A 22,123-nucleotide genomic window follows, 5' to 3' on the forward strand; every position below is an offset into this window, starting at 1 on the left:
CCCCCTCCCCGTTATATTCCATAAAAGTACACATCACCCGTTTAGCTGTAACAGATACGAGATGGTGAGAAGAATACAGTCTGCTGTAGACAGATTTTTGTACAAATAGCGAATCATGATCCCTCACAGTTGTACAAAACAAGAAGGAAGGGCTCATTTCTAGATGATAAATGATGACGAATTATATTTATATTTATTGCACATGGATTTTAACTTAATTTCCTGTCACCTACTGCTTTGTATTTTTTGAAAAATAATTCCAAGAAATTTCTGAAAAATGATCAACAACTGTCATTTTTGAGTGAGCCTGAAATCGTAAAATATTGGATAAAATCGTAATGACTTGCCAAACTTGAGTTTTGATTACATCACCATCCACGGTCCAACAGGATTCTTAACTGAGCTTCCTCAGAGACCCTTCCAGGTCCTGTGTTTCACTTAGAGAATATGTCATTGTACACAAGGATACTGCATTATGATTTCCGATTCACATGGACCTCTTGACCACAGGCTTAAACCCTGAATTTCCTCAGTAGGCATATCCTCAGATCGGTTACACAAACCCTTGAGAATGAGCAAGGTGCTTGGCCCCTTAAAAAGAGGTGAGGTAATCAGGGTGAGAGATGTTACAGCCTATGGAATGCCACTAGTGCACTGATTCACAATTTGAACCATAATTTAAGGTTACTGCAACATGAGCCCAAGACTTAGCAGCACTAATAGTATGCTGGCAACCTTCCAGTGAGCTCCTTGAGATAGCAGTGCAAACACACAGACAAACATGCACAGTCCTTCAAAGCATTTTGTTATTGCTTGCGGTCCTCACTGTTGCTTACAGTGTTGTGAAGTACACAACACTCCAATTACCAATTAGCAAGTGAAGGTGTATTTTGAATCCTTTGGTCTTGGACAGAGTTTGGAGTTACTCCCGAGTTGTCTGAACCAGGGGATCACAGGCTACGCTGCTGGGTGTGAGTGGGAACTGTTGGAGAATGTCAATAGCAGCGCTCTCATAATCAGCTCTGGCTCCCCCATCATGTCCCATTCCTGTCTTGTCTTTGCCAGGCGCTATTCAGGGATGATGATGAGACAGATTCATGAGGTTGGCGCGTACTTCTTGTTGGGACAGAAATATACATACACACACACAGAATGTAAATCACATCAACAGAAATCTGTACAGCGTAAACACACTGCTTAACATGGCCTGCTGAATGTTACCCCTTAATAAACCACACCCACTTTTGTTTACTCATTTAAACTATTGACAATCAATTTCTTATGTTTGGTTTATGTTTGAACACCAACTCTTTTCTTCTCTTTCCTGCACTTTATCACTGCTCTCACTCTCCCTATCTCACGCCTTCTGCTATGCCTCACTCTCTGGCCAAGTCCTCTTTCAATATGCCCCATGTTTCTATTCCTGTCAGCGTGGTGATGTGGACAGAGAGATAGGTGCTGGTGGTGGCAGACAGGAATCTGGTGATGACTAACTCATTTATTTACTGGGGGCTGAGTTCACATCAGGCAATCACAGCGAGCTAATACCCTCATCCCCCCAGCTCTGATACTCCCAACCAGGCTGGAGGGAAAAGGTCACCGTTTTGAGGGTGCCGATGTAGAGGGGGAGTTGGATGCTTTCCCTCCCCATGGCCCAAAAATGCCTGTTCGTTCCCCCTCCCACTGTTTGTACTGGGAGTACAGACATGCTTACCCCAGGAAAACGGAGGGGTGGATCACGGGATGATGCTCTGTCTCTGCCAGGGTTGTAATGCTGAAGGGTTTTGTGGGCTGTCCACTAGCTGCAAAAGAGATGGTTAGCCCTCCCAGTGGCATGTCATTTGGCCATGGGCTACACATCCCAGCAGCTGCCTTCCTGCAGAGTGACCTTCTCTCACTCATTCTGCACCAGTCTGCAAGAACAAGGGGTCCTATACTTTTTCTCTCTTTCCTTCCTTCCTCTCTCCCTCATTTTCCTTCTAAGCTCTCTCTAATCCTTCTTTGTCCTTTCTACTCCCTCATATATGCACCTTTTTCTATTGATCTTTTGATCTTTCTCTCCCTCTTTCTTTCTCTCTCAGTAATGAGTTACTTTCTGATGCTCAGCAAGTCTCACGGCAATGGAATGCTGTCTCGGTTCCAGAGCTTGCGGCTGGAAAGGCAGATGTGCGACATTATTTTGGAGGCTGAAGGCAAGCAGTTTCCTGCTCACCGCACCTTGTTAGCCTGCTCCAGCGACTACTTCTGGTCGATGTTCCAGGAGCACACTCTGGAGTCTCGGGCCCACAGCATTAGTTTACCAGCCTTGTCCTCTGCTGGCCTGGAGCAGGTGCTGGATTTCATCTATACCTCGTGGATCTCACTGTCTCCATCCACCTTGGAGGACACCCTGGAAGCTGCCTGCTACCTGCAGGTTACACATGCTGTGGATCTCTGCACCGAGTACATCTCAGACAGCCTAACCCTGGAAAACTGCTGCTTTTTTGCCAATGTGGCAGCCCGTTATGGTCTCTCTGAGGCACTTGCTGCCACCAACCGTTTCATTGCAAGACATATGGTCAAGCTGCTTGGTGCTTATGGGGACAGGACCAGGCTGCTGGAGCTAAATCCTGAATCTTTGCAAGAGGTCATGGGATTAGAGGAGATGCCAGGGGTGAAGGAGACAACTTTACTTCAGTTTGCTCTAGATTGGCTGAGGTGCAACCCTTTATCTGCCCTGGAAAGTAACTCCCTACTCAGTCGTGTCCGATTCAGCCTGGTGCCTCCTGAAGAGCTGATCCGTTTGAGTGCCCTGAATCCAGCATTACGCACTCCCTTTATTCACAGCCTGGTGCAGAAAGCCTTGCATTACCACATGCAGGGTCCCCTTCAGCCCATACTGCAGAGTGTCCACACAAATGTAAGAACAACAACTAACAAAATATTACTGGTTGGAGGAGGAGCAGAAGCAAATCGTCCCCAGACGCAGATCCAGAGTTACGATGTACGCAGCAGGAAGTTCCGTCCACTGTTTGTTACCATGCCAAAGAAGCTCCAGTATCAGGGTGTGTGTGTGGTGGGAAACTTCCTGTTTGTGCTAGGAGGGGAGGTGGTTGAAGTGGATGCGGAGAATGAGAAGACAGCAGTGATGACCGTCTCAGATCAGGTGTGGCGATATGACCCTCGGTTTGAGCGCTGGGAAGAGATGGAGCCACTGCTGCAGAAGAGGGCACAGTTCTCCTGTTGTGTGGTCGGTGGAATTATTTATGCCATAGGTGGACGAGGTCAAAGAGCAGAACCTGCTCTGTCCTCAGTGGAGAGATACGACATGAGGGCAGGATGCTGGCGTAGTGGAGTGTCTTTGCCACATTCTATACATGGGCAAGCTTGTGCCACAATTGGCAGAGAGATCTACATTTCTGGTGGCATCCATGGCAGCCAGCCTGAGAGTAGCAAGGAGGTGTTATTCATCAACTCTCTTGATCATGCTGCCTGGGAAAGGCGATCGGCTATGTCTATAGCCAGATTTGGCCACCAAATGGCAACAGTAAAGGAGCAGATCTATGCTTTCCTGGGGATGTATGAACCGTTTTGTGATATTGAACGCTATGATCCTGAACACGACCAATGGACTCGACTAAAGCCTCTTCTACATGACCGCTTCTGCTACGGCTTGACAGTGACCGGGGGAGGACGTGTGCTGATGTTTGGAGGTCGAAAGTGGCAGGACGGACAGGAAGTGTGCACTCCTGATGTGCTGGAGTATGACCCTGAATATGACAGCTGGAAACAAGTGTGTAAACTTCCAGGCCCATTATGTGGGACACAGTGCGCTGTAATGGCCATCTCAGAACCTACAGAGACATAAGAACTCCAACTCCATTCCATACACACAGAGAATGTGAGAGCTTCCACTGCCTGACTCTCTGCCACAAGAGACAGAAAAGGAGGACTGTTCAGTTTGTGCACTCTGAGGCTCGGATGTTATAGGATTAAATGGTACCAGTGGAAGGGGAAAGAGAGAACTGTCATATCCAGACCTGGTGAACTTTAGCAGAAGCGAGATGTCATCAGTCGGTGAAGGTACAATTGGTTCTGACCTCGTGGAATTGGATTTGCTCCACAGACTGGAGTGAATCAGAGGAATCTTGGCACTGGAGGCATGGCACGATGACTAGGACTTGGCAAATAATAAGAGGGATAGGAAACTGTTCATAACAGCCATATAGAAAAGTCCTCCAAGTCCTGAAAAAGTATAGAGCATAGGACAGAGCTAAGGACTTATTTTGATTGCAATTGCAGGCGGAAAATGTACAGAGATAAGCAAAGGGTAGGTAAAATGTAAAATGAGGAAATTAAGTGAGGTGTAAAGCATTGGAATGCACATATCTTTGGACACATTTGGCATGGGATACAGAGAACGGGTGAGAGATATTAAGTTTTATGACAACTGTAGTGGCAAGTGAAGGTCAGACAGAGAGCTTATGTAGAGGAAAGGACAGCCGTTGAAAAGTATGCATGAGAGTACATACATAGGATCTGAAAGTTGTGATTCAAAACAGTACTAAGGATGTAAGGTACATAAAAGCACTTTAATTCCATGAGAGGATAAAGGTTTCTGAGTGTGTGTGGGATGAAGCTGAGAGGAGAAAACAAAAATGTAGCTTAGCAGCCAAACGCACTCAGTAAGTCTGCACAAATGCAAAACAAAAAAAAGGTTACTCGTTTGCTCAAAATTCGGTGACTGCACTGGAGTAAGAAATGAGTGCTAGAATGCTTTCCAATGACTATGTGACTAGCTTACGAACAAATTCAGTGTAAAACTGAGCAGAAGCAGTGGCGACACTTAGGTATGGATTGAAATGCATTAAAACGGCTGTATGTTTCACAATCATTTAAGTTACGCAATAAAATGCATCTGCCTAGAGCAAACAGCTTCTGCTTTCTAAATGTTTTGGATAAAATCCTCCAAACTAATCAGAGCAATTCAGCAGTACACTAGGGGAATGCACGATTGAATGTCTGGAGTGCGAGAGCTCGCAGGCACCCCTGAAGAAGTCATTTGGAGCAATTCATTTTCGATTTGTTGTAATGAGCTTAAAATAAATGAAATGATTAATGAGTGACATTAAAATAGAGAAGGGAAGGAGCACAAGGGTGTGGTAATTAACACACGAGAGATCTGGGCCTGTTCGATTACAGCATATTAGCACCAGGTGGCCTGAGAGTGACAGAGATATGGAGTGAGGGAGAGGGAGAGCATAACACAAGGAAAGCAAAAGCAATCTCCATGCTAGCTTGGGGAGAAGTGAAAAGGTAGAGGAATGAATGGAGCTAGAGGCCCATTAGCTCTGGCTGTTGAACTCGGAGGACGACACAGACGTAGCCTCATCCCCTGAGCCGGTGCACAGGCAGCGCCGTGAGTTCTTTCATCCACTAATGCTTTAGCTGAGCCTGTTAGTGCTGCTGTGAAGTCTGGAACTCCCCATGGAGCTACTAGGAAAGAGAAGCCAAGCTGGAAAGTTGACATGGGCCTAATCTTAGTGAAAGCATGTGACTTATTATCTCAGGCAAAGAACAAAGAAGCGGGACCTATTACGCATAGGACGACCACAGTTTCATGAGCAAAGTTTTATTGACTTTAACCACATCTGTCTTCAAACTGCAGAAAGCAACGACTAGCTAAATAAATAATCAAATAAATCAAACAAAAGTAAACTTTGTCAGGTAGTTAGCTAAACACAACACATACTAACGGCACTGCCCAAATCACATGCCTAAAAAGAACAAAGGACAGACAGTACCATGGATTTACTAGATTGGTTATAGTAATGGAGATCAACATTGTAAAGGCAACTGAAGGACTTGTTTGCTAGATGTTTACACTTTGCTTCTTCACTCTGGTGAACAGAGGAACATCATTTCAATATTTATATACTGGCAGGCAAAAATATTTGCCCAAATGCATGTCAACCAATGAGATTATGACCTTTAGCAGCTGTTTTCACAGTCCTGTCTGTCCTGTTTGTTCATTTAAAAGAGGAAAATCACAACAAACGACAATGCCCTTCATTGGTTTTCTCTACAATACCCAGCATGCATGTGCAAAGCGCCATCAAAAACATTCGGGATCCCTATGGTGTCAACCAATCTTGACTGCTAGCCTAGCCAATAATATACACAAGCAAGCTAACATTAATTTAACACGTACTTCATTTGTCAAGCAAAATCTACCTTTATTCAGAATAAAGCGGATGCCAGAGGCAGTTTTTTTTTTGCCCCTTTAGCCGGAGACACCTAATCCTTTCAGCCATAGAAGAGAAGCCAAACTGAGGTAAGATATTTAGGTAGCCAGCTACATTGCTAACTTTAGCCTCAGCTTGTTTTCCTTCTCATGTGATGATGTTATATGACAGAAATAAGATATTTGGCTTCCTAGCAGCATTAACCAAGAAAACAAAATCAAACAGCCCCCAAAAGGCTATAGCCTAAGACAATTGTAGTTTCTCTCACCCTCAACATTCATCAGAAGGGGATGTTCTTGCCTTAAAAAATGAAAAATATCACTCTACAGACTACTGTGGCTAATAGAGGATGCGAGTAGGCATGCTTACAGCACATGTAGTGATAACTACATTTTTTATTTTGTCAGAGTGACCCTTTAAGGCATGGTTTAAAACCTTTCGAGATCTTGTGGAGAGGTGGCTCCTTTCACTAATTTTTAGAAGCTTTATAAAGGAGCATGAGGCCTTCTTCAAGACTAGATAACCTACAGAGTGCTGATAAACACCACACTGTCAGAAAAACTGCTCCAAAAGTTGGTCATTTTGTAATGATCACGGACTGACCAAAATGAAGGTGAAAGAGGACAGTTTATAGTGTTTAGTGGGATTTTGTAGCCCCTCTAGTCTTAAAGGCAACCTCTTCACTGTTGTCCACACACCATCCATTGTGGCTGGATGTTTTTTTCTTTACATATTTCCCAACATATTGCTCAGCTTTTACTTAACAAACTGTGTGGCATCTTGCATTGTCTTGTTGGAATGTCCTTCATTTGCAGTGCTGACCAAGACAATTAGAGCTAAAATGGCAAAACTTGGTCAAAAACAAGGATAAAACCCACTCTGCGATAAATTTCTGCTAGCACCCCTAGGGGATTCTAGTAGTATGTTAGCAATATGTTAATGTTAGTCCCAATGAACTTTTTTATTATATTCTAGATTAAACATGTAAAAAGACATGTTAAAAAGTCTTGTTTTATTTGAGGCTTGTAACAAACACATTAACACCTATTTATATTTTACCTTGTACATAGCAGTTTTAAAGTGATTCCTTAAAGCTACTGCTATTTACCATTTTTAACTTTTTAACCACTTGTGCTCCCAGTCAGTGATATACCTAGGACTTCCAGAAGACCTAGAGTGATGTTTTTCCTCAAAAACTGGACCCACCAATTGGAAATTGTAGATCAAAATGTGATTGGAATTGAATCCACTGTCAGTTCCTAATAATATTAGTAGTTAAACTAGTGTATAAGGCCTTCAGTTTAGCTTCTAAATGGGAGAGCATCCATGGCTGTATGTACCCAGTTACTAATAAATCCTGGATTAGATAAATTTCCATTGGGCATTTTAAAAATGCAACCTTTTTGTTTCTGACCAAAAAACTTAACAGTGAAAACAAGAGTATTACGATAATATACAAGCTTAAATACGCCAAGTATGATGATTATATTAAATTAAACATGAAGTGAACATTACAGACATCATCGTTAGGCATGCTCTGAAGGCCTTGAGGGTCCCTCACTGGTCATTTGTTGTGGTTTTCCTCCTTTCAGTAAAACAGACAGGATAAACAAAACCAGCTGCTAAACATCAGTGTATGTGAGCAATTCTTTTTGACCGCCAGTATAAATTCACAGAAGGTAAAAGAAAAAAAAGGTAGGTGGACATGTAGGCCAGCTCTTAGAAGAAAAAAAAGTAGACATTTCTACAATAACACACAGCAAGAGAACCAATCCAGTAACTCCATATTCCATTGGTAAACATGTAGCTTTTGTAAGCTAACCAAGTCTAAGGTGATCTATATAGTGATATTTCCAATATAATCACATGATCAAGTAAATCATACAGTTCAATATAGAAGGAAATTCTGTTCTACTACAGTATTGTGTTCTGAGAGGATTCAATCTCTCGTAGAACTGATGTACATTATAATACACATTAACTTAGCTAATCTTATCTTACATTAAACTCTAGTCAGAACATTCGGAATATTCTAAAAATCGCACAAAATAAGTCCTCTGGGATTCCTCTGAGAGCTTGATTGCTTTTGGTTGTTGTGCACAGCCATTCTGACGTACAGCTCAGCTCAAAGTGAAATGAAACACTGACTTCATCATTCATCTACCAGCACTGATTTGAAGGAAAAAGAAAAACAAGAACAAAAGCAGAAGAACACTGTGTGTAAACTGTGTTATACTGTATCTGAGCCATGCAGTACAGAGAAGAGTTTGTGCACTGCAATTGCACACATAAGTATATATATATAAATATATATATATATAAATATATACAGATGCTCGATATCAGTAAGTGCTGACATACAATTAATATCAAGAGCTGCAGACAGCTGTCGAGGAGAGTTCAGTAACCAAGGGAACAGCCTTGCCGGTCTGAGCATGTGCCGTTCCTGAGACTGGAGGTGTGCGTACGGGAGCCTTCGCCAGTCACAAACACTCGCCGGTCTCAGTCTGAGCAACACGCTGCACTACAGTATTGCACAGAGGAGGAAATGAAAGCTGTCTGGAGAGCTAGGCGTCAGTAAACAAAAGCCCAAAGCACAAAACGCTGTCTTCCACTTGGTTACAAATGGTGGAATACAACAGCACAAAAACTCCTTTCTGCCAAAAATAAGTGATGCACCAAAATTCTAGCCAATGGAACTTTTGGCTGAAAATAAAGATTCAGTTGGCCTCCAATGGTGTCAAAATCTCAGACTTTACAAATATTTTCATCATAAAAAACTCAATAATAGTGATTTTAACTTCTTTCGGTCTTCTAAGCCGGTCAGTACGGATGTGTTCAAACAGTTTGAGCCGCAGTGGGCTAATGCAACAGCAAGGAACTATTTCACGGTTTCTATGAGGGACATTAGACAAGTGATTTATAGTCTCTGTTCATGCCAAATATCAAGAGAAGACATGGTGCCCAAGAGCATCTCTGTTTCAGGTTGAAAGCATGACATCGTGCTATCTCGACATGCAGAATACAGCAAACAAAATAAGCGGAAAGGAGAACACTGATAGCATGCTGAGCTACAGTTCCTGGGGGAAAGAAAATCACAATCAACAGCCAAAAAAAATAGAGGGGCTGGATTTGGCTTCCTATTCAAACTTTCAGTTCCACCTTAAGTGGTGTAGCAGTTACATTCAGATTCTACAGCACACACTGCAGCCACTGTAATAAATGTAGGTTATTTTATATATGTTATATATTTTTATTCTTCTGTCAGTTTCAGGTTTTGGTTTTCAGCCGAGGGTGTCCTGAATTTCAGTTTTGGTTCCAGCCAAGAATATCGGTGCATCACTAAAGGCTGCAATCAGGGATGCAGTGGTGGGTAAACTCCAAAGGGGGGCCCAGTCACATGAACTGCTGTGGAACCATGTTCCACCACGCCACTCAAACAGTACTTCACTTTCAATTAACTTCTTTCAAGTTATTAGGATGTCAGATTGTGGAGTATTTAGTCGTTCAAATGTGTCTTTCGTCAGCTTCCATAATAAAAAATAAAAGTTCTCTTTTATTATTAGTTTGGATTTAGCCGTTAGGCCATTCTGTGCACTGCACATTGAATGTTCACAAGAACAACAGGTAAGACTTTATTTGAACTCTGCTACAGAACGTCGACATAACCATGCTAACAACTGGTCAGCATGTCAGCAGAAGTCACAGCAGATGTTATACATGACGTTATGTGATGTCATGACAGATTATGTCCAGTAATAAAACTTAAATGTAATGACATATTCATTATGTTTAATCAAATGCTAATTTAAAGTCATGACATCAAGCATTAGCATATATGTCACAAAAATGACTATTGACTATGTAATAATCATATAATGACATTGTTAAATTAATGGACATAATCTGCCATTACGACTCATCATAGCATAATCTGCCATGTCCTGCTGAGATTTTCTAAAAATAAAATCACATGAAAAATCCAAAATTAAGAGAGTAAACTCAAAAAAAAAAAAGGTGGGTGAACGATTAAAAAAAGTGAGTAAACAGCATTTCACATTTTAAAAAGTGCGTAAAAAATGTTTAAAGTGCATTTACCCTCCACTACATCCCTGAAAGCAATTTATAAAAGCTCACATTGTGCATGGTAGGGTTTCAGGAACTGGTGCTGAAAAGCACTATTGGACACTCTTGTTTCATGTCACCCCAAGTTTCATAAAAGAATCAGTACAGGATGTTCAGGGTGTGCTTACAACCAGCAATTCATTTGCAAAGGGTCATGCTTCCCCTCAAGCTGTAGAAAAACAGGCTCTTGAAACATGCCACCAGAATCTGAGAGGCAGTGGCTCCCTTATACAATCACTTGTGCTGAATGTGTGTGTCTGTCAAAGCCTACGCACTCCTCGGTGAGCGGGCAGCTGTAATCATAGGCTTCGCCCGGCAAAGCCTACAGGTAGGTGCTCAAAGATTTCTGCAGCACAAGCTGACTTAAAATACTTATTTAATACTTATTTTCAGAGCCTGCTCGTTCCGAAAAGTCTGATGAAATGAGATAAACACATACGGATCCCACACACTCACGCTAATGCGCAGCTGTTGTTTGCCAGGGACCAGCCCACTAGTGCAGGAGCTGGTATTGTACACACGCGCACACACACACACGCACACGCACACACACACATATTTATATATATATATATATATAACATATATATGTGTGTATGTGTGTGTGTGTGTGTGTATATATATATATATATATATATATATATATGTATATATACACACACGCACACACACAGACACACACACACACACACACACACACACACACACACACACAGTACTGTGCAAAAGTCAGAGACCACCCTGTGTATTTACCTCTCAGTCAAAATGGCCTTCAAGTACAAGTTACTCATTTTTCACCATCAGGAAAAAAAACTGAAAACATGCAACAAAACAACTGCACATGAGCCTCAACATCTAAATATGATATTAATGTAACAACTGTGTAATAATAAATGGAAATATAATAAAGGGCTTCTTGACAGATACGCATCCTTTCAGACCCATAGCGCTAAGTGTTCTCACAGTGGAAGGATGGACAGAAACACCTGTGGATGTTTTCAGATCTGAAGCTGCTTAATTTTCTCCTCTCTCAAAGATGAAAGCTGTAAGTGCTGTTTATCTGATGGGGAAAGCTTTGGTGGTCTACCAGGTCTTGCAGGTGGCTCTTAGAAGTCATTTTTTTGGAAACTCTTGTTTTTTTTTTTTATTTTGACTTTTCGTCCTTATGCAAAAATATTACATCTAATCTCCTCAGAAATACCTCCTTAAAAATGAATAACTTGTACTTCATGGCTGTTTTAAATGGAAAGTAAATCAATGAAGGTTGCTGACATTTGCATGATATATATATATATATATATATATATATATATATATATATATATATATATATATATAAAATATGTACACTATAAAACAGATAGTATTATGGATCAAACATGAGTGTGTGTGTCTATGCCCACAAGGGGATCTCCCTTAAAAGGAAAGAAGAAGCTGGTTGAGCTGCATTGTGTAGCGAGAGAAAAATCCACATCTGCCGGCACTTACCAAGAGCTACAGGTAAGATCTTTATGTTTAATTCAATAAAAGACATTAAGCAACATTTGGCCCTGAGCCACGGGATGTTGTTAAATCAGCTCTTCAAAAGCCCTGCCTGAGATTACAGATCAAATAAGAAAAACTTGATTAATTTGCTCACATTTGGCTTGTATAATCAGTTGTGGCAGGCAGAAAGGGCCCAAGCAACACTATGGGTTTAATCTTACATGTAGCTCCTTTAAATGCTGCTTTTATGTCTTTCAAATCAAAGCCTTGTTCCACAGTCTGAAGGTTTTTTCTCCAGAGGTCCCTGTATTCCATCAGTTGGTCTGTCCTGCTCTTGGATAAGGCCGTGGATCTGTCCTGCTGCGGTTCTAGGCTCTGTTTCTGTCCAAGTACTCAGTCTTGTCTAAACCCCTCAGGGAATGGTGGGCTGGTAGCCATGGTAACTAGTGGGCTACTAGCTGTGCCAACGTCCAGCAGTTTGAGGCCAGACCTGATTCATTTATGCGCCTGGATGCAGGCCAACATTTGAGTTTTCAACACAATCAACAGTGAACTCTGTCAGAATCAAGTGAATACACAATTAATTGCGCAAGAAACAGGTATTAATGGTGCTTTTTCCTATAGCACAGGCTGATCAAAGGTACACGTAGCATCCTACTACATAGAATGCGGTTGTTATTAAAAGGTCCCGAGGCAGCCCACTAAGCCAATCACACGTGAGTCTCGATATAGGAGTGGGTGTGAGAGAGCGAGGGGGCACGCGGGGTTGGTTCCGGGGTGGATCCTGGACTGGGCTCGGAGACGGGGCTGGACTGCCGCTCTTGCTTGGCGTCCGCCGAGAAAAGCTCCAGGTACGTTCTCTTCCACTCCTGGAACTCGGAGGATGAAAGCTTGGGCTTGGCCAGCAGCTTGTCAATCACTGCTATCTCCCCTTCCCTGTCCTATTGGAGCGTAGAAAAACAGCAGTGCAGGGTGGACGTTACAGATGCACTCTCAAGCACATAAAGGTCAGGAGGTCACGAGCACGCCACAGGCTGTTAGCTCACATGGAAAAAAGCGAGGCGGTGAGCAGAGCGGCAGAGCGTGCGGGGCACAGACACACACACACATAAACACACCATGCTAGGCTTTGACCAGAATCCTCTGGCACTGTGGGCCTCAGTGCCCCTACAAAACAGCCTCTTGTCCTCTCTTGCGGGGGGACGCCTACAACACCCACAATGCAACAGGAGTCTGCCCGAAAACAAGCACAAAACAGCAGTAGCGGACACAACCTGAGCCCGGGCCAGGTGGTACAAGAGCCAGAGCCGGAGCCACAACAGGCCAGACAGAGAAGCGTTAGCCTCAACCGCAGATCCTGCAACACACTCCCCAGAAGCCAGGCACGCATTAGTAGACAGTGGAACACAGATGAGGCTCCAAGACAGCAGCACAGGACCTAGTCTTGCGGGGCCAGATGTGATCTCAGAATAGAACATCTGGGGACAATTATAAGTACTTTCAGGCCTACATGTAGGAGGGGAATGTAGACTTACTAGGGTGGGAGCAAAGTTTTTGAAACCAACCCAATGCCTCATGAAGGTGTTGCTCAAAGTAGAAGAGGCTCATCAACATTGTCTGGTGGACAATGAGCCTTTCGTTAGCTCATGGATGTAATGTAAGTTATTATGGCTGAAAAGCCCCTCAAAAATTCCAATTAAGCATATTCAGATGAGTGTCAGATGTGCGGAGAACACAATCCATGCAGTGAAAATAAAAATGACTTCTTACAAAGGAAAAACAATTCAGTTCAAATTCCTCTACTTTAGCTTCAGAAGATATCCGATACCTGAATTACTGCCTTCAAACAAAGTATTTGAAGTGGTTTTGGTTAAAGGATGAACATTAGCTATTAATAGTGTTTGCTGGCATGTTTTATCAAGTGTACTTTGGACATTAAGAGAGCAAAGACCAGAGAAATTTGGAGCCGGGTTTTAGAGGAAAAGTACTCTTGTCAGCTGCAATCCAGTACCAAAAGGTTAACAAGTTGTCTGGCCCTGGGAGGCTATACACTACAGAGTAGCCTGTTTTCCACCTTTACTTTTACTGGTCCTGCTTGTTCAAACCTAGCGTCTGTGGAAGCTAATATATCCATGATTCTTAGTTTCTTAAGTAAGTGTATCCATAGTTGCTCATTATAAACCAGCGTCAGTTCTTTGGACCTCAAATTTTTGTGTTTTCCCTACTCGAACATGTCTAACCCAACATACAGGAGGCTTGTTAACTAGTTCATTAGTTAAATAATGTGTGCTGGATGAGGCAAAACACAAAATATGCAAAGCATGGCATCTCCTGGATGAATGGGAATGACTGTTGGAAATGCTCATCTTTTTGTCTGTGTCAGGAGGGAATTGGCCCATCTAGTCTTTCCCTCTTCGGTACATTCTGTGTTTGCCAAATGGTACTAGAACCCTGTCTTCCTTGTTTGGGATTCTGATGTGGAGTCTGATGAAGAAAGATACTACACATGCTTTGGCTACATTTGGGGTGGGGAGAATTTTGATTTGGGGCCAAACCACTGCTTAAAGGACCTCCCTCTTCAGTTGAGGTACCCTGAGATGGTGCTTTCCTTCCGCAATTTGGTCCTCTGACCAATGTGGCTGTCTTCCGAGCCCCGCAGATGCCCATATGGGCAGACAGACGGACTGGGAAACAGACAGGACAGACGCAGATGCTCACAGACACACACACACAGTCTGCCGTGCGGCAGCAGCTGTCCGAGTACCTTGAGCGTGCTCTGCAGGATGCGCAGGCGATGCACTTTGTCATTGAGCAGCGGGTCGTTGCAACGACGCACAAAGGAGTGCTTGTATTCTAGACGGGTGGAGAGGCGCCGCTCACCCAGCGGAGACAGGCTGGCACGCTCCAGTGCCCGGTACAGGTCACCCAGCGAGTCTGCGTGGCCCTGCCGCTCCTGGTCCTGCTCCCCACCTGAAGGGGGTGCCACATACACAACAACGGTTAGAGGGGAGAGGGGAGTGGAGGACAACAGAGGACACAGGGTCGGCAGATACCAGGCACGGTGACCAGGGGTGTAATCTAGTCTGAAGCAGTGGATGAACTGTGATTAGTTGAACCCACACCAAACACAGATCCAGGAAGAGACGTTACCATTCAGACAAGTGCACAAATTGCTAAAGGAAAGCAAAACAATACTTCAAAATATTCGGCATCGCTTTTCGTGTAATATTGAGGCATCAAAAAGAACATCATAGATAAAGGAAGACAACATGCAATCTGCCCTATCCGATTAAAGCTCATTATATAATCCATGTATAGAGATTTAATACAAGAAAAATTTTAACATAAATTTAATCAAGTCACATTTAGCATCATGTAATTAACTCTTTAAAAACTTGCTGTTTTCCAGCTAAAAGATTCTATCTGCAGTAAGCTACAACATGAAAAGATAGGTCATGTTAAGTGAGATCATTTTCATTTGAATTTAATTTAATGCAATAATCCAGATGTTGAGTGGTGCTCAGAGACATCAAGCAGTGCTGGAAGTCGCTGACTGGCGGCATATTTGGTCACCAAATGTCGGCAGTGTTAGCACCTTCGTTAAAAACAATGGCTTTGACTTTTGAGTGTTGTCCAGCATGCAGCGTGTCAAACCTCTTTCAAAATAAACATAAATGAGGTGCAATGCAAACAAAACACTCAGGCTAAGCCCAGTTCAATACTTTTCACTTAGTGCCTTACAAATCTGAATTTCAAATTTGACTGAAAAAGCCTGTGTCCCTGTTTATAGACCTCTCTGAGGTTAAGGTCGAAAGCAGGGGTGTTTAGCAGACATTTGGCACTTAGATTGATCTACAAACAGCCATCATAGTGTAAACTTAACCTTAAATTGATTTTGTCATTATCAAATTAATAAAAGTGTCTCTGGTGGTAATAATGTTATGTTTTCTACTTTAGTGACCCTCCAAGTCATTCTGCCCAGTCTTCGAGCAGCACCGAGTGCTTTGCCGCAAGGGAGAATGAGGTACCCAGTCAGTCTAGGGATTTGAATCTCCAACCTTCTGGGTGCTGGCTTACCTCTCCTATCCTAGGCTAACAGCCCCCCAGTGTAAAGCCTAGTGATGAACTGCTGTGTTGAATAAGATGTGTTTGAAGTCTTTTGCGACCAGAACACTGCCTTAACATATCACTGTTGTCCAAAGAAAAATTAGTGTCTCCAAAATAGTAACTTTAAAAAGAAATGTTCTTAACTGCAAAATGTTTGTTAACTTTTAATGACCTTAATTGTAAGGAAGTTTTATTGTAAGCAATTTTAGAGCATTTCTGTTGGTCCATTCATCATGAAATTTTCAAATAACGTAAATGTAAAATGTAAAATGTAAATTTGAGTTATTTCAGCTATTTTAGTTTTGCAGACATTCTGGGGGGTTCTCTGACTATGAGGTGACCCATATAGTATATATTTATGTATTATATATTCACAGTATATTTTTTTTAGCTTTCCTCTTGTAGCTTTTGCAGCTCGGCAGGAGCCTTTTAACTTCATGTTTGTGTCAAAGATATTTTTTACAATGAGAAGCTCACAAGAAGACAGGCCAAGCAGGTATAAATAGCATAATTAAAATATATTATTTAGGCAGTAAAAACGTATTGATGCCAGGTTTGGTGGGTTACATGAGAAGTAAGACCAAATTAAAATCAGTTTGCCATACAAATGGGTAAAATTCCACAAAAGCATATGTTATTGCATGCTGCAAATAGCTGGTCTGAGCTGGGTTGGGATGCAAAGGAATACAAGGAATTGTTGGTATAGAGTGGTCAGTATAGTGTAGTAGGTGACACCTCTGCCTTCTGCACTGTAGACTGGGGTTCAAGCCCCACCTCTGTAAGCACCCTACACTATACCAATAAGAGTCCTTGGGTAAGACTCCTAACGCTACCTTTGCCTACCTGTGTAAAAAGGTCAAATTATAAATGGCTCTGGATAAGAGTGTCAGCCAAATGCCGTAAATGTAACTGGAATTTGTATCCAGAATACAAAAAATATATATCAGTGTCTGTATTCAGTCCATGTTACATTATTCACTATATTTTAATAATATATTTTTTTGACATTCTACTAGAATACTTTTAGAATCCTTAATCAGCACACAAGATATAAAGACTCAATAAACAGCTTCTTTACAAACACTGAGGTTCCTGCTAAAGCCTGAGTAGATTGATAAATCACTGTAATCAGTTATTAATCTGAACTTTAGTAAACTCTTTGGAGGGATGACTGAACTGAACATGAAATGAACAAAACTGCCAGCTAGTAACAGCGAGGAACAGTATTAATTTACTAAAAATTACAACAGTTTTCCCATCTACTTTATCAATATGTATTGTAAATGTATTCTCAATATGTCACTTTTTTATGTACTGTATACATCACTGAACACATTCAGGACAGTGTATTCAGTACTCAGCCATAACTACTTTATCAACGTATCTCAAACTGAGTGTGAGCAGTGATCTGCTCATTTCATGATCTGAAATGAAAACTCTTCTTGAAGAGTTTCTTCCTGAAACAAAAATGTTTCTTGGTGTTATAAACAACATTTATAAAGACTTCAACTCAAAGGAATCTAAAGTTTCTAAGTCTAAAATGTGCTCGAGCTTTAAGCCTCCTCAAATCGGAGTGATGAGATTTGGTGCAAAACGACTGTACAGTTCTGTTATGAATGTTATGGGTTTACATTTTATCCAGAGGGGGGAATATAATGTTGAACAAAATGAAAACAAAGAAAAAAAGACAGTCACTTTGTGAGGGGGCATTCATTCTGTCAGAAAGTTCACATTTTATACAAGGAAAAAACCCCCTAGGTTTGATTTTGTCCTCCTTATCGGGGGGCTTATGGAAGGTCTGGGACCCAGCCCCCTCTCAATTTGAAAAACCTTGCTTAACTACATCTCTTAATATGATCACATGGAATTTAAGCAGTGTTATTAATTCACTATATGTCCCAAAGCATCAAAAGAAAATAATATACAACAAAACCTGAGCAAACTGATGAGGCAGGGGGGAAATGAGGTAGCGGGTCTCTAGCCACCCACGCTCTGCAATTAAAGGTTAAGAGCTGTCGGCCACTCATGGCTGGCTGTCACTCTGGGTCAAACTGAGGAACAGTGGCTGTGAAGATTTTCCTAAGCATTTGTCCACTAATTTGAAGGCTATATTTGGAGACGGAGAGCTGTTATTGAATGCTGGATGCTGCATTCATTCTGACTGCCACCCTGTCTAAACAAAGGACTCTAATGGCTCTAATGGTAAGAGAGCAAGATAAAATTGAGGCATTCCCAGAGTGAGCAGGCCTTAATTATTAATTACTCCTGATCTGCACAGAAATCTGTAAACATTCTGCTCGCTCGCTTCTCTCATCTCTCTTTGTAGCCTTTATCATGTCTCTCTCCACCCACGCATTCTCTCTCTCTGCCTGCAGGCTCAGCTTCACATCAGCGTAGCTCTGTCTAGGCATTTTTCCCTCAGCTATGAACATTTTCTGCTTGCTCTGACACACACAGACAATCCTACTGCTCTCTCTCTCTCTCTCTCTCTCTCTCTCTCATACACACACACGCTTCACAGGCAAACGGGTACAAAGGGAGAGAGAGTAACAAACACACTGCTACAGCGCAGAGCAGCAGAATAACCGTAACCATTAGCTAACAGCACTGATGACTGACATGACCCCATAGCAGCGTTCACTGTTTAGTTTCCCTTTATCTCCTCCTCTGGTTAGCCGGGCCTGTGAATGACCGAACCGCGAACAGCCAGATGGAAACGCTCCCCTGGACGCTCTGAGATGGGTCATCCATCACTGGGACAAACCCTGGAGGGGGGATTAATACTTCTGCTCTCCATTTGCTTATGCAGGTGTAAGTGCTGGGAGTGTTTGTGAGAGAGAGAGAGAGAGAGAGAGAGAAAGAGAGAGAGAGAGTGAGTGACTATGGGGCAGAGGGAGAGGAGAAAAAAAGGAGCAAGTGGAAGAGAAAATGAAAGAGTGAGAGACAAAGAGAGAAGGGGAAAGACAGGCAGAGTGAGGGATAAAGATGGGGAGAGAGAAAAAGAAAGGGAGAGACAGAGTGACAGAGAGAAAAAAGAGAGGGGAAAGAATGACAGTTAAGGAAAGAGATTGGGAGAGAAAGAAGAAAAGGAAAGAGAAAATGAGAGACAGAGTGAAGAAAAGAGAGTGAGTTATGTGCTAATCTATATCAATTTTTTTCTCTTTTTTTAAGTTTACATGTTCAATAATATCTGTATGTATATGAGAGGGGATGTGTGTCTGTGTATGCGCGTGTGTGTGTGTGTGTGTGTGTGTGTGGGTGCGTGCGTGCGTGCGAGTGTGTATGAAGTAGACATGCAGCGTCCCCTGCAGTGTGTGTGTGTGAGAGAGAGTGAAGACGCTGCTGGCTCTGGGTGTAATTAACTGGAATTTATTGTGTTTAGAGAAGAGAGGCTTCCTCTATCCTCAAGCTCATTCACTCTCACTCAACACAGAAGCACTTCCACTGTTCACCACACGAGGGCAGCAGTCACTCACAGGGGGGTGAAGGAAAAGACCCTTAACTGCTGATGTCAGAGCATTTATTCAGCATCTTCAACAGACTTTTAAAGACTAATACAAAGGACCTCCTCCTCAAACCCCCCTTTTTTAGTATAAATATATGCTGAAAACATACATCTGCTGTATACATGGAAACACATTCACAGTTCACCATCTCCCTCAACCTCCACCTGGTAATGAGCATTATTTGCCCAAATGTTTGTAGATATCTGTTTATCTAACTGAAATCATGGGCAGTGGGAAGGTTTTACTCTGGATTTTGGGACATTGCTGTGAGCATCTGATTGAGCATTAGTGAGGTCAGGTACTGATGTTTGATGATCTGTTCTGGATGATCTGAAAGGTACTAGATGGAACTCCATCACTGGAGAGAATGTAGTTCCACTGCTCTACAGCCCAGTGCTGGGGGGTTTATACCCCTCTGGCGAAGTGGTTATACAATAGTACAAAGAATGAGTATGACTACGCCACTGTGCACAAAACAAGGTCCATAAAGATGTGGTTTGGAGCTCGAGTGACTACAGTGGCCTACACACAGTCCTGACCTCAACCTCAATACATGTATTACATGCATCTATAATTTAAGAATAACTAAGCCAGTCCATGGATTTCCCGAGTAGGATGTACCAAGTTCAAAATGTTTTTTTTTCTCTGAAAATGAACTATTTTGGAGATGTTATGTATATGTATCCAGGATATCTACACAAGATGGTCACTTGTATTGGTCATGTAAATCAATAAAAGTCTGTTGAAGGTGCTGAATAAAGGTGGTAAAGTTTTATGAGACACTGTTCTGTCTAATCCATTAAAGAGCTGTTAAAACCTCCAGAGGGCCAGTTATGCCCTGGTGCTGTTTGTGTATATATGTGTGAAGGAATGAGTCTCTCTCTCTCTCTCTCTCTCTCTCTCTCTCTCTGGCCTCTGGAGGACGTCGTGTGGCTCAGTCACGATCGATAGGATCTGCTGCTCCACGCTCTTCAGCAGGTGGTGGAACAGGCTGGAGCTCAGGCTTGAGAGGATGACTAACATCATCCGCCTCCACACACACACAGAAAGAGAGAGAGAGAGAGGGAGAGAGAGAGAGAGAGAAAGAGCAAAGGAGAAGAAAGAAGTGTATAAAGAAAGAGCAGGAGGGTGAGAGAGGGATATGGACATAGAAATGAGAGAGAGACAGAGACACAGAGAGAGAGAGAGAGACAGAGAGAGAGAGAGAGAGAGAGACAGAGTGAAAAAAATGGATATAGAAAGAAATTGACTGAGAGATGGAGGGAGTCATATTCATCATCAGGAGCTGCTGTGTTTATATATAGTGCTTAGTGCTCTGCGGGAGTTGTGTGAAGGAGAGGAGGGAGAATTACAAGACGTGATCAAGAAATTACGACGACGACACCGAGAGAAATGGGCACTGGCTGGGGCGGGGGGGGGGTGTTGGGGTTGGGGGTTATATATCGTGGAGTAGGGCTACACGTACATATATATCTATTGCTATATGATATGCATCTGCTAATTAATATTGTGACAATGCTGATGCGTCAGAAGGCTACAGTATGAAAAAGAGCCTCTAACTAATGACTAAGTGTATTAGATTAGTTTCTTTTTTTAGTCCATTTTATTGTGTGCTGTGAAGAGTGATTGATAAAAACATCACAATACCATGATATTTAATGCAGTTTACTGCCTTTTCATGCATTAATCAGGTGTAACTGAGTTAAGATCAGCATGGTGGTAAACTTGTTGCTGTTTTCAACCTCTGCAGTTTCGATTAAGTACAACAACATAGCAAATCGTTTTAACCTAGAATTCATGTCTGTTAACCTCGTTTAGCATGCTAGGAAAAAATGCCATGTAATTTGTTCTGCTTTGTGTATAGTGAGGGTACAGTGGCTCCTGGGATGGCTATTTGAGGTCATTTCAATTTTTTGATCATATGAAATTATCATTTTGATTCTTTCAGAATTAAATTTGTATTCCGTGGTCATGTAAGAATAAGACACATTTACCAGAAATGTTAAGTAAATTAAAAAATTGTAGCCATACAATTTGATTGATTTCAAAACTTTCTTCGGCTTTGTCTTTAGGTGAGCTCAGAGGACAAATGGATGAAATGAAAGGTGAAATTCAGGTAGATACATTTAACTGGAAACCAAACATTATGTTGCAAAAATGTGTTAAAAAACCTCATCAGGTTGAAAGTGATTTTGGCAGTGTTTTCTAAAGTCTGCCCAACATGGCAACAGTTGCTACAAAAGAACACATTTGTAGGTGGAGTGTGGATGAGCTAATCACAGTGTGGTTATCTTGCCCATAATGCACAGCCCTAAAGTGCAGCAGAGAATATGCTTCAGACTCAAGCCCCTCAGTGCTGCCCACAGCTTCACCTGAGCCTCTGCTGAAGACGGACACTGCTGCTTCCGAGAGAGAGCGCAACGAGAGAGAGAGTGCAGATGTGTGTGTGTGTGTGTGTGTGTGTCTTGAGCGCGAGTGTGGAGGATCTCAGAACAGCAAGAAGCAAAAGAACAGAAAAAAGACTGAACTGCCCACAAACATCCACCAACACAGAGAGAGACAAAGAGAAAGATGGGGAGAGAAAAGAGAGAGAACAGAAAGTTCCAGAGAGAAAAAAAAAAAAATATATATATATATACATACACACACGCACACACACACGCACACACACACACA

General features: G+C 42.2%; 2 protein-coding genes across 6 annotated transcripts in view; one reads left to right on the plus strand and one right to left on the minus strand.

Moving 5' to 3' along the window:
* Positions 1 to 1,606: 1,606 nt before the first annotated feature.
* Positions 1,607 to 6,771, plus strand: LOC108443643 (kelch-like protein 34). Its single transcript, XM_017724414.2, has 2 exons — positions 1,607 to 1,928; positions 2,082 to 6,771. The coding sequence occupies exons 1-2, from the start codon at positions 1,772 to 1,774 to the stop codon at positions 3,845 to 3,847; spliced, it is 1,923 nt and encodes a 640-aa protein (XP_017579903.1). The 5' UTR covers positions 1,607 to 1,771; the 3' UTR covers positions 3,848 to 6,771.
* A 4,633-nt stretch (positions 6,772 to 11,404) lies between these two features.
* cnksr2a (connector enhancer of kinase suppressor of Ras 2a) overlaps positions 11,405 to 22,123 on the minus strand; it is a 190,526-nt gene continuing 179,807 nt past the window's right edge. For 4 of the 5 annotated variants that reach the window (XM_017724407.2, XM_017724406.2, XM_017724412.2 and 1 more), the window contains 2 exons: positions 14,599 to 14,804; positions 11,405 to 12,775 (listed from right to left, as the gene is read on the minus strand). In XM_017724407.2, coding sequence (XP_017579896.1) covers positions 12,545 to 12,775; positions 14,599 to 14,804 — 437 coding nt within the window. In that variant the 3' untranslated portion in view covers positions 11,405 to 12,544. The remainder of the gene's footprint in view (positions 12,776 to 14,598; positions 14,805 to 22,123) is intronic. The other variant, XM_037533782.1, reaches the window with a different exon arrangement.

The sequence above is a fragment of the Pygocentrus nattereri genome, chromosome 24 (genome assembly GCF_015220715.1).
Source record: "Pygocentrus nattereri isolate fPygNat1 chromosome 24, fPygNat1.pri, whole genome shotgun sequence".
Taxonomy (NCBI): Eukaryota; Metazoa; Chordata; class Actinopteri; order Characiformes; family Serrasalmidae; genus Pygocentrus; species Pygocentrus nattereri.

Bases quoted from the DNA above. Each gene is read 5' to 3' on its own strand.
- LOC108443643 (XM_017724414.2), top strand. From the start codon at position 1,772: ATGCTGAAGGGTTTTGTGGGCTGTCCACTAGCTGCAAAAGAGATGGTT. The intron at 1,929-2,081 runs GTCCTATACTTT...TTTCTCTCTCAG, and splicing joins CCAGTCTGCAAGAACAAGGG to TAATGAGTTACTTTCTGATG.